Below are 17017 nucleotides of genomic sequence, written 5' to 3' on the forward strand. Positions count from 1 at the left end.
CAAGGACACAACAGCACTCCCTGGAGGGAGCTGGGACTTGATCGTGTCTTTGGGATGACTCGGCCATTTTAGAACAAACTTTTAACTTTTGCAGTTTAGAGTTTTAGTGTTTTAATGTGAGTTGGCTGTAGTGGCGTAACAGATCTTCATTGTTCCATGATCCACACGGATCTCATGGTCCGTGAATCAGTCACTTGGAGGGCCGAGGCGCCACCTGTTAAACACAAATGAGATAAACACAGTGGTGGTCATGGTGGGGGAGGAGAGGGGCTGAAAAACAGATCCCCTGTAAATACAGTGATGATACAAACAGCAAAAATGAACACACACACGGCGTGCCTCCTGTCAGCGCCGCTCACACGTACTTATGATCGCTGTGTGTGTGGGGGTGGGGTGGGGGGGGGGGGGTGGGGGGGTGGGGGCTAAATATTCCTGGGACTTTTTTTTTACATTTACATGATGGGACCTGTTAATATTGGTGGGGACAAAATAATGAATGGTGCTTCAGAAGGTGAGGAGATGTGTGAAAACAGGACACACAGGGAGTGAGCGTGTTTACCTAGGCCGAGCCTTTCTAAAATGTAACCCTCCCACATTGTTAATGAGGTCAGATGGGCCCCAGGGAATTTAAAATTATTTTAGTAGTGCACCACTTCAGCCTTTCCAAGGGATAAACTATCAGCCATGTTTAACCACCCCTATCCTGGAGGGGTCACCTGATAGGACAGTGGAAGGGACCTCTCTGGAATTCCTATTTTCATAGCAAGTTTTAAACTGAGCAGAAACGTTCTACAAAATAAAGAGAGAACAAAGATTGTTGTCTTTTCTTTTTCTTTCTGCTGATCCGAAAAATGATCCGATCCTTGAGTGTTTTAATCCGTTGCACTACAGACGTTTTTAATTCCTTTAAATCCAAAATTAATTGCATTGATTTAAATACCAATGGTTGGTTTCATTACTACCTTTCCAAATCTTACCCACTACATGTAGAAATGATAGATATATTGGTGTTTTTTGGATTGATTATGTGTGGAGGCCATCTTGAATCAGGATGAGTTCAAAGGTAATCGTTTGTACACCTTAGTGAACACCACCTGGTGACTACCCTACTACACAGCCCTTGATGACAAGTCATGTAAGCAGACAATGTGTGTTCATTTGTTTACCTTTTGTATTACAGGCTAATGCGTGATGCTAAGATACATACAGAGAATCAGATTCATGCAAGTGTGTGCGTGGGCTTGTCACTGATCATACAGCCTGTCTGATTTGTCACAACTCCAAAGAGCACAAATACCGTTCTATCCTTTGACCTTCCTCTCTACATAATATCAAACAACCAGTCTCTGTTGTCTCTCAGACACACACACAGACACACACACACACACACACACACACACACACACACACACACACACACACACACACACACACACACACACACACACACACACACACACACACACACACACACACACACCCAGCACACTCACACACACACACACACACACACACACACACATACACATACACATACACGCACACGCACGTGCACGCACGTGCACACGCACACACACACACACGCACACACGCACACACACACACACACACACACACACACACACACACACACACACACACACACACACACACACTTCCCAATTTCCTGAAGCAGATGCTTGTCATATGCCTCCCCATCTCTTTTTGTGGCTGTCTCTTCTCATGAGGCACTTTTGATTGTGCTACAACTCCATTTCCCACCATATGTGTGTGTGTGTGTGTGTGTGTGTGTGTGTGTGTGTGTGTGTGTGTGTGTGTGTGAGTGTGCTGGGTGTGTGTGTGTGTGTGTGTGTGTGTGTGTGTGTGTGTGAGTGTGCTGGGTGTGTGTGTGTGTGTGTGTGTGTTATATTGGTATTCCAACCTATTCCACTTTACTCTGGAGAAATTGGCTTCCTTTGATGGGCCAGGAAAAACCACTAAAAGGGAAGCTTTGACTTTCTCTACCCCCCCCCACCCCCCACCCCACCACACCCCACCCCCATGCACACACACACTCCCTTTCCTTCCACTTGTACTTAACTCCTCCCACTCCATCTCTCTGTGATTTTTTTCCTATTCATTCCTTTTATTCTAGATTTCCTTCAGAAGGACGGAAGAAGTCCTCTTTCTAGGTTCTCTGTGTTCCACTCATCTTGTAAAGACTCAGCCGTGCATCCCTGCATCTTTAAAACCCCAATTCCACTTGTGTAGCACTCTCTCTTTTTGGCCAGTAAGCATTTTATATGCAGTAAAAGACACCTTGTGCAGGCACCGTACTCTATACTAAATTCATTTTGCGATGAAAGGCAGAGCTTGAGCCACAGCAAGAGGTAAATTGAGTTAAATTGTGTGATTGAGAAGTAGGAAGCAGGACAAACATCAGGCACATTTGGGACTCAGCAGGGTTTGTGATTTGCATGCAGCTTAATTTGTGTGTTTCCTTCCTTAGAAAGGAGCACCTTGGGAGCAGAGGTGTGCTGTACACGATGACCTGGATCGCTTAATTATGCTTTATGCTCTAGTGCCTGTATCCTTGTATATTTGGTAACATAATGGAGAAAAGAAATCCTCCTCCGTCCTTTTCATGATTTAACCACTCAGCAGAAGTCTTCATCTGTCAGTCTCAGTGAACACACTGACATCCAGCTGTAAGCCTATAGGAGACAGTGCAATGGTCTGAATAGTTGATGTACTTTTAACTCAAAAAACACTTTCAGAGAAGTGTAATTACGTGTCATTATCCGGCTTCATTTACAGTAACACTCTTGTAATCCTAATTACAGGTAATTGTGTGTAATTTGTAGGAGCCATCAAAGGGATAAAAGTCAGGGAGCGTATCTATCTTTAGGGTCACCTGCTGTGTCTTAGAATAAGGAATTGTCCCTTATTTGATGCTAAAATAAAACATTAAAATAAATAAGGAACTTATATTAGTTTCAGATTTTTGAGAGTGACTGTAAACGTATTTATTAAGAATGCCACAGTTCTAATAAGGGACTCTACCTTTCCTTGGACAAAGGTCACAAGTTAATTTTCAAATATAACCCTCTGGAGGCAGGCCTTGCAGATTTGTATCGTTAAAACCTAGAGTTCGCTGTTGAGGGGATCTGCTTTGACAGCCTAAGGATTGAATCTCTGCTTTTGCAGATGATCTGTTCCTGTTGGCTTCATCAGAACGTGATCTCCGGCTCTCACTGGAGCGGTTTGCCGCCGAGTGTGAAGCATCTGGGATGAGAATCAGCTCCTCTAAATCCGACACCATGGTCTTGAGTCAGAAAAGGGTAAAATGCCTTCTCCAGGTCAGGGATGAGGTCCTGCCCTGAGTAGAGGAGTTAAGTATCCGGGTCTTGTTCACAAGTGAGGGAAAACTCGAGCATGAGATTGATAGGCGGATTGGTTCTGCGTCTGTATTGATGTGGGCATTGTACTGGTCTGTCGTGGTGAAGAGAGAGCTGAGTCAGAAGGCAAAGCTCTCGATTTACCAGTTGATCTACATTCTTACCTTCATCTATGGTCATGAGCTTTGGGTAGTGACCAAAAGATTGAGATCATGGATACAAGCGGCCAAAATTATCTTTCCCTGTGGGGTGTCTGGGCTTTGTCTTAGAGATAGGGTGAGAAACTCAGTCATCCGAGAGGGGCTTGGAGTAGACCCGCTGCTTCTCCACATCAAGAGGAGCCAATTTAAGTGGCTCAGGAATCTGGTTAGGATGACTCCTCCTGGATGCCTTCCTGGTTAGGTTTTCCAGGCACTTCCAACCTGGAGAAGACTTAAAGAAAAACCCAGGACACGTTAGAGGGACTATTGGGCCATTCCCATCTGTAACGGGTCGGCCCGGGCCGGTTAGCCCCAGTCGGCCCCAGCCTGGCCCGGTTGATTCCACACATTCTTGTCTTAAGCCCATGTGGGCTGATTCTACCCACCAGTCAGAGGCTTGCTCTAATGGAAGGTGTGGATTTGCTGTCAGCAGTGGGTGTGTTGGCCCTGGTCGGCCTGAAGCAGACCCCTCAAGAAGAGGGCTGAGAATGAGCCTTGGTTGGCCCGCAAAAATACCAGGCCACCCAGATTTGTAAACAACCTACGCTACCCGGCCCGGGCCGACCCGGTACAGATGGAAATGGCCCATATGACTCTCAGCTGGTCAGGGGATGCCTTAGGATTCCACTGGAGAGGCTGGCCTAAGTGGATGGGGAGAGGAAAGTCTGGGCCTCCCGGTTTAGGCTGCTGCCCCCTGCGACCTGACTGATGATAAGTGGCCGAAAATGGATGGATGGTAATGATGTGTGTTTCTACCATGTCTGTCGTGTACCTTGACATGTATTGGTAATCTACAAATCAGACGTATCATTAATGACATTACCACAGAACCTCTTCTCCCCAGCATAGCTGCTACGTACCATCCATCCATCCATTTTCTGAACCCGCTTTGTCCACGCAGGGTCGCGGGGGGCGGGGGCTGGTGCCTATCTCCAGCGGTCAATGGGCAATCAGGCAGGGTACACCCTGGACAGAGAGCCAGCCCATTGCAGGGCAACACAGGGACACACAGGACAAACAATCATGCACACACACACCTAAGGGAAATTTGGACAGACCAATTAACCTAACAGTCATGTTTTTGGACTGTGGGAGGAAGCCGGAGTACCTGGAGAGAACCCACGTATGCACAGGGAGTACATGCAAACTCCATGCAGAAAGATCCCAGGCCGGGAAGCGAACCCAGGACCTTCTTGCTGCAAAGCAACAACTCTAACCACTGCACCACTGCCCAGCCCGCTGCTATGTACCACATGGCCGGATTTATGGTGGTTTTCTCCATATTTAATGCTCCCTCTGCCATCCTAGAAGAAGGATGCGAAGCTCGCTAAACTAATCTTCTGCTCGAGTTCATGTCTGGTTTGATGATTTAGAGTTGGTGAGACATGCATTTGTAGTCCTATGTTTTCACACAAAATCTCAAGTAACTTTTGCCACCGTTCTAAAATAAGCGCTTTCTTGCATCAAAATTTGTTTGAAATTCATGGGCATCCTATGTGAGCTCCATGGCTCATATCACACGGGATCAGAAAATAACTTGTGTTGCCTGATAGATTCATTTTTTTGGCATAGACCAGAAGAAGATGGGTGTGACTTTAAGACTCCTATAGCCAAAATGGTCCTAATGTGAAAGACAACCAAGAAAACAACACGGTTGATAGCTGTCATGTTGCAGGTTAGGAGGAGGTTGGGCCCAAGATGCAGACAACACCAGATGACACGAGGCAGGAGCAGTTTAAAAGTATTATTTATTATGATGACGAACCAAAAATCCAAAATGGCAGGAGGCCAAAAACCAAAGTCCTGAATACCAGGAGGACGAAAGCTCAACATTGAGCACAAACCAAGATACGAGGCACAAAAGCTCACCTAGAGCACAAAAACCTGGAGACAAGCTGCAAAAGCTCACATAGAGCACAAAACAACGCTGACACAAAACACAATGGACCGACAAGACATTGAGACAAAGATAGGGCTTATATACACTGGGGCATGATGGGAGGCAGATGGGCTGCAGGTGTGTGGAGAGGGAACCAGGTGAAAGCAATTAACTAATCAGGGAGGAAACTAACATGATCTAAGAGTAAAACCTAAAGACAAGAAAAGCAACCACATAACTAATATTCTAAGGGGAAGGAAAACTACAAAAACCTGTGGGAAAAAAACATACTAAAGAGAACTAATACAATGAAAAGCTGAAACTATAAACAACTGCAGAGGGGTGACTGGGGATGACTAAAGGAACACAGGACCTGGGAGATGATCTGGAGGGCTGAAGACCAGGGGACACATGAGGAACACCAAGAGACACATAAGGGGGATTCTTAGAGGGAAAATGGAGCACACAAGGAGACACATGAGGGAGACGCAGACACAGACCATGACAATAGCATGTCATAAAAATGCTGGAAATTGCCAAACTCAATATCATTACACCTCTAAGCTTCATGAATGTTTCTGCTATTTCCATTATGGTCACGGATGCAAACAGGTGACACGTAAAGTGGAACACTGGATGTGCTGTTCAACAAGAACATGTCTCAGTTCAGTTGTGTTGCTGACCATTGTTGGTTTTTCTTTAATAGAGGGATCTCAGGAATCCCTACACCACACTGCAAGCCAGTGGCCAATCCTCAGTCTGTGTGGAAAAGCCATGCTAGCTGTCTAGCATCTGCATACTTTAGAAATAAAAAGCCGTTTTCATTTTAGTGAAAAGATAAGTGCCAGTAGTCGTTGCTTGTTTATTTATTTTCTTGTTCTATGAAACAAAACAGATTGTAAATCAACTTTCCAGTAACTAACTGGTTTATGTCCCAATGTCCTCTGTCTTCTCTATTCAGGACATGGGTCCCACCAGCATGCCCTCAGTGCCCGTCATGGTAGGATGTGGGGTTTCTTGTACCGCTCTCCTCATCCTACTGCTAATCTACGCTGCCTTCTGGAGGTGACTGCATGCACGAACACACACACACACACAGACACACACACACACAGACACACACACACACACACACACACACACACACACACACACACACACACACACACACACACACACGCTTAATGTTATAACTTACTCATCTCCTCTGCACAGAGATGTAATTTCTTTTCATCCTTTCACAAGTGCAAATTCAAAAGTCTAGTGTGTGTGTGTGTGTGTGTGTGTGTGTGTGTGTGTGTGTGTGTGTGTGTGTGTGTGTGTGTGTGTGTGTGTGTGTGTGTGTGTGTGTGTGTGTGTGTGTGTGTGTGTGTGTGTGTGTGTGTGTGTGCTTGTGAGTTTTGGTGCCCAAACTGCATTGACACCTTATAATGAAGAAAATGGTTCAGCTAGAGCAGAGGATATGATGATTAGCTCTTCTTTATATTCATTCCAGCTCTTCTGGTTGGGCTAAACTGGACTAATATGGTCTTATCTGTCTGGCTGTCAGCCAGACAACAAGGGCCTCCTCCCAGTGCCTTATGATCCTGTTATATGCTCCTTGACCCATTACAACCTGGCTTCATCACACTGAGCTTTGAAAAAAGACATTAGATTTAGGTTTTCTCTCCTGTCACATGTCAGCAAAATATGATGTCATAGCACAAGTCCTGCCTCAGACCCCATCGTAGAACAACTCTAGGACTGCATCAGAGTGCACGGATTTATGGGAACTTACCATCATGCATCTCAATGCAATCTCCTCACGGGGTCACGCCCATGGCATGGGGCCAGTTCAGCTTCAAACTTTATGAAAGCCAAATGACTCCAGTCCACTCGATGAATACACTGCTACCACCACCACAACACTACAGTAGCAAGGAGCCCGCTCTATTCTTGAAGTGATATTTTTATTTTGAAGTGGGCTTTTTACACGATGGTAGATAGCCTCCATTTGTCTGCGTTTGAACACTCCAAAGTGGTTTATACATCACATATGTCATTCATCAAATGGTGAAAAGCTACATCGCCGCCATAGCTGCCCCGGGGCAGAGCCCTCCGACCACGACCAGCAGGCTAAGCAGAAGTATCTTGCCCAAGGACAAGACTGACACAGATGAAACTGGGGTTTGAACTGGCAACCACCTGTAGGAAGGCCTATGCCTGCCAGTGGCATAACTCAAAGCAGTCACCATTAGCATTGCTCCAGTCAGAGAGCCTCTTCCTATTTCTAGATGATTTTGGAAACATTGCAGTTTTGATATTGTCCTTTCTGTAGATCAGCACTCAGACAAATAACCAGCCTGCCTCTTTCCTCTGCAGTTAGAGCAGCCTATGAACAGAGTGGTGCAAGGAGCTGACCAAGCTAGTGGAGGATCATGGCAGGAGAACTCAAAAACTGTTCCCTAGGGACGGGCGTGACAGAAAATAGCTGAGATCCACTGCTGTAGATAAATAACACCTGTACGTGACAGGAGCATCCTCTGAATACACCCCCAAACCTCGTGAAGATCCTTGAAAGGCGCTCCACATGGCTGATGTTTTACCACGAGGCCATCATTCTTCATGATGCTGCACTAGTAGGTCTGTTTATGTCTAAATGCCTTGTCTCTCTCTTTGCTCTCTGCTGTTCAGGTACATCCGGTCTGAGAGGTCAATCATCTTGGTGAACTTCTGCCTCTCCATCCTGGCCTCCAATCTTTTGATCTTGGTTGGACAATCTCAAACAGTGAGCAAGGTAAAGCCCGTCCCAACACAGACGCTGTTTTTCACTGGTTCTGCTGCAAAGCTTCATAAGTGAATGTCATGTGACGAAAAAGCTCAGGAGTCCGGTGACGTTGCCCCTGGCCGAGCCTCCTCTAGGCCCTTTGAAATGAGAGTGTAGCAACTCTAGGGTTGATGCTGTAGACGAGGTTAATACAGTGGAGGTTTCACAGCAGCAGGCTGACATTTTTGGCAAATGGAACTCTGAGCTGTCGGACTAAGCAGGGCTTCAGTGTGTGGTGGCCAGGATCGATCAAACCAAGAACTCAGCAGAGTCAGAGCGAACGCTGAGGTGCAGAGTGGATGTTTTTGGGTTTGGTTCTTCTCACATCACACTCTCTCCACCACAGGGACTCTGTACTGTGACTGCTGCCTTTCTGCATTTCTTCTTCTTGGCTTCCTTCTGCTGGGTGCTGACTGAGGCGTGGCAGTCCTACCTGGCAGTTATTGGGAAAACCAGGTCACGAATCATTCGCAAGCGTTTCCTGTGCCTCGGTTGGGGTGAGCACTCTCCACATTTCACTCTGAACCTGGTGCTGCATGTGCTGCTAAATTTAGATTTCTTTTTTAACTTCGGGAGATTTTGGACAATTTTGAAGTGTGTTTCTGTGTAAAAGTTATGAATAATTGTACGTGTTAATCGTTCAGAGAAACATAATTTAAATCCAGTTGGACTGATTGGCCGACGGCTAGTCTGAATGTAGCCAAGAAAAGAGTGGATTGCTGTAATCTTGAAACAGCTTACCATTCCTGTCTGACGTAAAGTCTGTTTTTTTCCCAAACAGAAGTCATTCAGGTCAGAAAGTGATCATCTCACACTGAAACACAGTTCAAGATGGCTGAAACATACATTTAAAGGTCCAATGACATGAAATCCCTGTGTCTGCTCTGACATTGATGATCACCTATCACAGCTGGCCCGGTCTGTGTGTTTCTGTGGAAATGTCAGCAATTCCTACCATACCTATTTCAGATGTCCTAGTCTTAGTTCAGACAAACGGAGACAAAACAATAAGTAATTAAATGAGTAAAATGTATTTATAGAGCACCTTTTGTGAGATGATGACATCACAAAGGGTTGTGCAACACGGGTAAAAAAAAACAGTGATCCCTCGTTTATCGCGGTAGATGCGTTCCAGACCTGGCCGCGATAGGTGAAAATCCGCAAAGTAGGGACACCATATTTACAGTATTTATTTAACAGGTACGTATTCAGTATTCAGACTTTTAAAACCCTCCCTTTACATAGAAAAAAAATTTACTTGTTTTTTTTATTGTTTTATTACAAAAAGTGCATTTTATGATGCAATTGATGGAAAAAAACAGGAATTTCTTGATATTTTGCATAGAAAAATTCTGCGAATCGGCAAATATCCCTTGAATAAGGCTCCAAAGAAAAAATCTGCGAAGTCATGAATCCGCGATAAACGAACCACGAAGTAGCGAGGGATCACTGTAAATGGATAAAAGGATTTAACACGGTACAATCATCAGCCCCAAAGACACTGTACACAAGATGTATCTGGGTAAAGTAATTTTATCAAAAATCATACCCAGTCATCATCAACAAGGTGACGGGATGTTTTTAAAGATAAAAACTAAAAGTTTAACAAACAATTTAAAGAGTTTGAGGGGGAAGCTGGACAGAGACCCTGTCCCCTGTGGGTTATGCCTGGTGTGAGGAACAGCCTGCATGGTTAAGAGCTGTGCCTGGTGGTCCGGCGCCTGGCCGTTCAGTGAGCACAAGCACTCTGACACAGGTTCAGTGTAGAACATGCGAGTCCGACTGCTGGATCTAGTCAGCAATCTGCATTCAATGATGAACACAATCTAATCGTGGCACCTATTTCCACTTAATTCCACGTAAGAACAGTAACCCAGTCTTAACCATGTCAAACCAAGACATTTTACATTTGGCGGTTTAATTTATTCAGAATACATTGGATCAATGTAGTATCCCAAAATTCTCACACCCGACGTTGCTAAAACTTCTCGTCCCAACGTGTCGGGAGGCGATGTGCTGTGCCAGAGTGTTGCTTTCTGATGCCCGTGGTAAAACGGACAGTTTAGCAAATTGTGACCTTTACCCTTTTGCAATTTAACCTTCCCCTCACCCCCATCTTAACCTTAACCCACTTGCACATACAAAACTTTGTTTCCTGTTGTATCGTCAATCTCAAACACGGTTAACGGGAAATTTAAAATGGGAAACTGGGTTAAGCTTAGGATGGGACGGTTAAATCGCTAGAGGTTACAGGTTAAATGTAGGTGAAATGTGCGTTTTACCGTGGCGGTGTACAGCTAGATTGCATTGGGAGCCCCAGCGCGTCGGAAACAAACGCTTGGTCACCCTTTGTCAGTTTCAGCCACTTCGAGTGTGAGAATATGTTGAATATCCTTACGTTGACTCAAAATGATTCTTTTGATTTTGTAAAGTGAAAACGTTCAAATCAGTTCTCTAAAGCCCTTTTAACAGTGCCTGTTCCCCATCTGTCTGAGTTTCATATGCTCCCTGCGATTTCCATGGGTGTTATTTGTATTTGCATACACTGCTGAGTGCTTTTTGAAGCACTCTGTACCACTATCCTTTTCAACCATGGTTTTGGTTTTTTGCTCACTGACAGCTTATGAACAATAGAACAATGTTTCAGCACATGTAGATTTCATTGAATTTATAATTCTTTAAATGTGAATTGAACACAAACTGCAATCAATTGATTCATTTTACTTCTCAACATTCATAAAGACCGTGGCATGCTGGGAAATCTGTTCCATCCAACCAGTAATCAGCAAGTGGAATCATTAACACAATATATTCATGTACCCTTTTAAGTTGGCATTACACAATTGAATCAGGTTCGCCCTACAAACGTGATCTAATTATGTTGAATCTACATGTAAGGATTAAGTCACTTGAACAGAGAGGACTTCACATGTTTTAGAGTGGCTGCTGCATAATGAAGTGCTCTAAGTTGTGAGAAACCAGTAAAAATAGCTCTACAGTGATCCAAACACGATGAGACGAAGACATGGATTATTGTTTTCCAAATTGGCAGTTGGAACTATTTCATGGATTTTTGAGGAAGGGGAGATGGATTTGATGAGTGAGTCGAAGCTAAAGCAGAATCAAAGATAACTCCTAGATTTCATACGCCCACCTTGGCTGCTGAGCAAAAGGAAGCAACCATCAGTTTGATACAGCAACAAGCAACAAGATGTACTCAGACTTTAACATTCCTTCAGGATTCTTTACTGATTGCTAAATTTCATTGAATTAAATTTAAACCAAACTAAGAACCAGTCATGACAGAGTCATGTGTCACCATGTCAGAACAGCTCTGATCTCAGACATGTCATGCAAACATGAATGCATGAAGCTCTACAACCACCAAACAGGTCATGTGACATGGTTATTTGTAGCAAAGATTAGCTACAACTGCAAAATACGGTAACATAAAACATTTTGGAATCTTACACTTAAAAATTCCTATTCTGTAAAATGTAAGTTTTCTCAATGGTCACCTAAATCTAAACAGCTGAGTCTGCAACCTGCAGCTTCCAAGTATGTGGTGGAAAAACACAGAATAAAAGCAGAATTCATGATCCCAGTTCATAACTGGCTTATTTATGCATTCACTCCTGCAGACTATCATCACAAATGAGCATCCAGATAGAGCATCAGGATTAGCACCGTCATCATAAACCCATCTACTGCCCCCTGGTGGAGGATCTACAGGTGATCGTACTGTAACATAGCATACCATCGTACAAAAAACAAATGGTTATAATATATATTTAAATTAAAATGTAAAATAAGTTTCTGAGTTTTGAAAACTTTGTTTCTAAAATGACATTTCATATTTCAAGCACTAAGGGGCTAAGAGCACAACTGCATGATTTGTAGTTTATTAAACACATAAACTTATTTTTCTTCATGTTTAGGTTCTGATGGATGCTGCTTCATACATCCAAGCCATTAATGTTGAAATACTAAGTTTCAGTAAAGTATGGAGGCATCCAGGGATCCCAGCTGCTAGTAAAAACCTAAATAAGAGCTAAACTTCCTGCTGCTCTTTCTACTGAGCAGCTCCACTCGGTACCAGTGTTACAAACTGACTCTTTCATGAACTGGGTGATGATTGGACCACTGCTGTGTTACATGCGTTGGGGACAGAGGGCTTATTTTCCATGAAAAAGTAACAGCTTATTGTCTTGCCGTGTTGAAATTGTTACTCGTGTTATGCTTAGCAATCTTCATTCCCTGCATTCTCATTATATCCCATCCCAACCACACCGGACACTTTTATTTACTGCTCCATTTCCCAACAGCTGCACATTGTAGTTGATCGTTTAGTTATGTTTTATAGCTTTTTCATATATTCACAAAGGGGGTATGCAGTCAGACGGATCCTGCTGCTCTAAGAGGTACATCACCTCTTTCATTCCACGTCACTTTATTACGCCATCCGTTCAATGTAGAACAGCCTGCTGCTACATGCACCTGAGATGTTAGAGGATAATCAAACACATGCAGATAACATCTGCACAACACTGGAAGATGCTTGAAGATAGAGCTGGAAATTACAGCCTTACACACACACACACACACACACACACACACACACACAATCTGCTCATTTCACTCAGTATTGATCCCAGCAGTCTAATCTGCCAAGTCACTGATGCCCTTACCTGATAGAGGCAGAGGATGTATAGACCACTCTATAGTCACAGATGGAGAGATACTGACATGGTGAGGAGTGTGTGTGTGTGTGTGTGTGTGTGTGTGTGTGTGTGTGTGTGTGTGTGTGTGTGTGTGTGTGTGTGTGTGTGTGTGTGTGTGTGTGTGTGTGTGTGTGTGTGTGTGTGTGTGTGTGCATCATACAGTGGCTGCAGAAGAATTATCTGGCACACTTATAGATGAGCATGAAACAGTTGGGCAGAGCAGAGAGGATCAAACATCTTATCCTCTTCACGTCCGTTTGGCAATTTTCTCTCCAATTTATGTGATTGAAATCAGTTGTCAAGGAAACAGCCCATATGATGAGGCTAGATGCTTTTGTGAATGTGTGTGAGTGTGTGTGTGTGTGTGTGTGTGTGTGTGTGTGTGTGTGTGTGTGTGTGTGTGTGTGTGTGTGTTGTGTGTGTGCAGCGTGTGCATGTATTGTGTAGTGTGTGTGTATGGTGTAGTGTGGAGTATGAGTGTAGCGTGTAGTGTGTGTGTGGAATGTAGTGTATAGTGTGTAGTGTGTAGTTTGTGTGTAATGTGTAGTGTGTAGTATGCGTGTAGTGTGTGTTGTGTGTTTTGTGTAGAGTGTAATATGTGTGTAGTGTGTGTTTGTAGTGTGTAGAGTGTAGTGTGTGTGTGTGTGTGTTTTGTGTAGAGTGTAATATGTGTGTGTAGTGTGTGTGTGTGTGTGTGTGTTGTGTGTAGTATGTAGCGTGTAGTGTTGTGTGTAGTATGTAGTGTGCAGTGTGTGTGTAGTATGTAGCGTGTAGTGTGTGTGTTTAGCATACTGTGTAGTATGTGTGTAGTGTGTAGTCTGTGTGTAATGTGTGTTTGTTCTGTGTAGTGTGTAGTGTGTGTGTGTGTGTGTGTGTGTGTGTATGTGTGTGTTTAGTATAGTGTGTAGTATGTGCGTAGTGTGTGTGTGTAATGTGTGTTTGTTCTGTGTAGTATGTTGTATGTAGTGTGTGTGTGTTTAGTGTAGTGTGTGGTATGTGTGCAGTGTGTGTGTAATGTGTGTTTGTTCTGTGGAGTATGAGTGTACTGTGTGTGTGTGTGTGTTTAGTGTAGTGTGTAGTATGTGTGTGTGTGTAATGTGTGTGTAATGTGTTTGTTCCGTGTAGTATGTGTGTAGTGTGTAATGTGTGTGTAATGTGTTTGTTCTGTGTAGTATGTGTGTAGTGTGTAATGTGTGTGTAATGTGTGTTTGTTCTGTGTAGTATGTGTGTAGTGTGTAGTGTGTGTAGTTTGTGTCTAGCATTTAATGTGTGTGTGTTGTGTGTGTGCAGTGTGTGTTGTGTGTGTGCAGTGTGTGTATGCATTGTGTAGTATGTATGTGTATGGTGTAGTGTGCAGTGTGTGTATGCATTGTGTAGTATGTATGTGTATGGTGTAGTGTGTAGTGTGTGTGGCATGTTCTGTATAGTGTGTAAAGTGTAGTGTGTTTGTGTGTGTGTAGCGTGTAGGGTGTAGCATGTAGTGTGTAGCATGAAGTGGGTCTTGTGCAGTGTGTAGTATATGTGTAGTTTGTAGTGTGTGTGTGTTTTGTATAGTGTGTGTGTGGTTTGTAGTTTGTGTGTAAGGTGTGTTTGTTGTGTGTAGTATGTGTGTAGTGTGTATGTAGTGTGAAGTGTGTGTGTAGTGTATATGTAGTGTGTAGTGTAGCGTGTAGTATGTAGTGTGTAGTATGTGGGTAGTATGTGTGTAGCGTGTAGTGTGCATGTAGTGTGTAGTGTGTGTGCCGTATGTAGTGTGTGTGTGTAGTATGTGTGTAGTGTGTGGGTACACTACACTACTTTTTTCTTCTTCTTCTGGATCTTGGAGAGTTCAGAAGCTTTTTTCCTCCTCTCCTCCCTATCTTATCCCAAGGCTCTTTGTCTGCCTTTGGGTGTACGGCGCTTCTGCATTTTTTCCTGGAAATTGGAAACTGGAAATTATTAAAATGGACCCGGTCAGTTGGTCTCTCAACGCGATTGACAACATTTTTTCAACGATGAGAAAGGGTGAAGGGGCTCCCGGGTGCCTGCTGGGCATATCATGGACTCCTGGAAACAGTGGAACCTGATCTGCCTCTCTAAACTGTCTGTAGAGGATTCTGAAGATGTCTGGATATTCATGGTGTTGGTGTCAGGTTTCGTGCTGTTTGGCCTGAGCGGTTACCTGGCTTACCGGAAAATTAATGAGCTGTCGAAGAATATTGGCTCAATCCCGGAGCTCAGGGATGGATTACACTGCGCTGTGAATGCACAAACTCATATAATTGTCGACATGTGTCGTAAGCTTGGAACTTTGACTGAGATTAATAAAGTATCTTTGAATTTGAATTTGAATGTAGTGTGTAGTATGTGTGTAGTGTGTGGGTAGTATGTAGTGTGTAGTGTGTGTGTGTAGTTTGTGTGTAGTGTGTATGTAGTGTGTAGTGTGTGTAGTATGTGTGTAGAGTGTAGTGTGTATGTAGTGTGTAGAGTGGGCCTATGGTTACAATGCGATGTTAGCCCAGATCTGGACAAGTGGGGGAGTAGAGGGAGGTGGAGTGTACAGTCGGTAAAGATGGCTCTCCCTTACCCTGACTCCAACATGCCTCCATCTAAAAGGCTATGTCATCCAGAGTTATCTCTGTAGTTACACTGCTATAGGCTTAGACTGCTGGAGGACATCCTGACTGCTTTCCACACTTCACTACTTTCTTCTACAATTTGCTCTTTAACTGTATTATTTCCTGCTATTTCAACTGTTTATTTTTTCTCTAAGTGTTTTTCTCCCCAGAAGAAGTTACAATGATGCTCTGTTGAGCTGTGGTAGCCTCATGGTGGGGGCCATTGGCTAGCACACTGTTGCTAACCACTTAAACATTCTCCCTCTCCTGTTAAAACCATTTTACTTTCTTTGACATTGAATGTGCTACTACTAGTTTACCTGTTTAAATATAGATTCACCAAGATACATACAATAAAATGTATCTCTCACCAAATAGAATATTTACTAAGAAATCACAATGTAACCATAGAAACACTACTTGGTATATATGGAGGGTTCTTCCCGTTAAAAGGGAGTTTTCCTCTCCACTGTTGCTGCATGCTTGCTTAGGATGAGGATTGCTGTAAAGACTCTGACACTAGTCAGTGACTCGATGCAACCTGCTGGGTTCCTTATAGAGAAAACTTTTTACTGATTGGCTTAATGAACTGAACTCTATTGGAATGTTTATTATGTGAAGTGCCTTGAGACGAATCTCGTCATGATTTGGTGCTTTATAAATAAACTTAATTGAATTGAATGATGTGTACTGTGTAGTGTGTGTGTGTGTGTGTGTGTGTGTGTGTGTGTGTGTGTGTGTGTGTGTGTGTGTGTGTGTGTGTGTGTGTGTGTGTGTGTGTGTGTGTGTGTGTGTGTGTGTGGTGGACGGGCCTGGCTCTCCACCATCGTATTTGTTAAAGCTAATGCGACTTTTCCTATTTGCTTTTCATTAGCAGCCATAATCACAGCTTTGTTAATTACAAGAATATTTCAGAGCCAAGCTCATTAACGGCGGAGCTATATTCCTTCTTTTCCTCACAGCTCTCAAGTCTCTGCTACACAGAAATGATTTCTCACTTTTAAACCCACCTGCAGAACTCTCAGTCACTTCCTCTTCCTGTGTGTTTGCAGGTCTCCCAGCCCTCGTTGTGGCGGTGTCGGTGGGTTTCACCAGAGCCAGAGGTTATGGGACGGCTAGCTAGTGAGTAGAAACAGCCAGGCTCTCTAATCACCACTCATCTCAGGGTTTCATACCTTAATGGCATCCTCTTCCTCCCACTTGTTCTGTGGACACTCTGGAGGCAGAGGAGCATGAAGTCAGACCCTGTAGGAACACGGGGTTCTGTTTGTTTCAGAGATCTGCTTTAGATGTGTATTTCCATGCCTCTGCAGAAGGGTGGCTATTAATTCTCCTTGTGTTGTCCATTTCTCCTTTAAACAGCTGACTGTATGAAGCCTGATTATTATTTTTTCTTTGCATCAACAAAGCTGCCGGGTGTCCCTCATTTATTTATCT

At 43.7% G+C, this 17017-nt stretch overlaps 1 protein-coding gene across 16 annotated transcripts in view; it reads left to right on the forward strand.

Annotated features, from left to right (window-relative positions):
• adgrb2 (adhesion G protein-coupled receptor B2) overlaps window positions 1–17017 on the forward strand; it is a 415193-nt gene that overhangs the window by 333610 nt on the left and 64566 nt on the right. For all 16 annotated transcript variants that reach the window (XR_011515451.1, XM_070541485.1, XM_070541486.1 and 13 more), the window contains 4 exons: window positions 6418–6521; window positions 8130–8232; window positions 8609–8759; window positions 16633–16702. Coding sequence is in view for 15 of the 16 variants with exons in the window: in XM_070541485.1 (XP_070397586.1) it covers window positions 6418–6521; window positions 8130–8232; window positions 8609–8759; window positions 16633–16702 (428 nt within the window). In the remaining variant the exon portion in view is untranslated. The remainder of the gene's footprint in view (window positions 1–6417; window positions 6522–8129; window positions 8233–8608; window positions 8760–16632; window positions 16703–17017) is intronic.

Source organism: Nothobranchius furzeri, chromosome 11, assembly GCF_043380555.1.
Source record: "Nothobranchius furzeri strain GRZ-AD chromosome 11, NfurGRZ-RIMD1, whole genome shotgun sequence".
Classification (NCBI taxonomy): domain Eukaryota; kingdom Metazoa; phylum Chordata; class Actinopteri; order Cyprinodontiformes; family Nothobranchiidae; genus Nothobranchius; species Nothobranchius furzeri.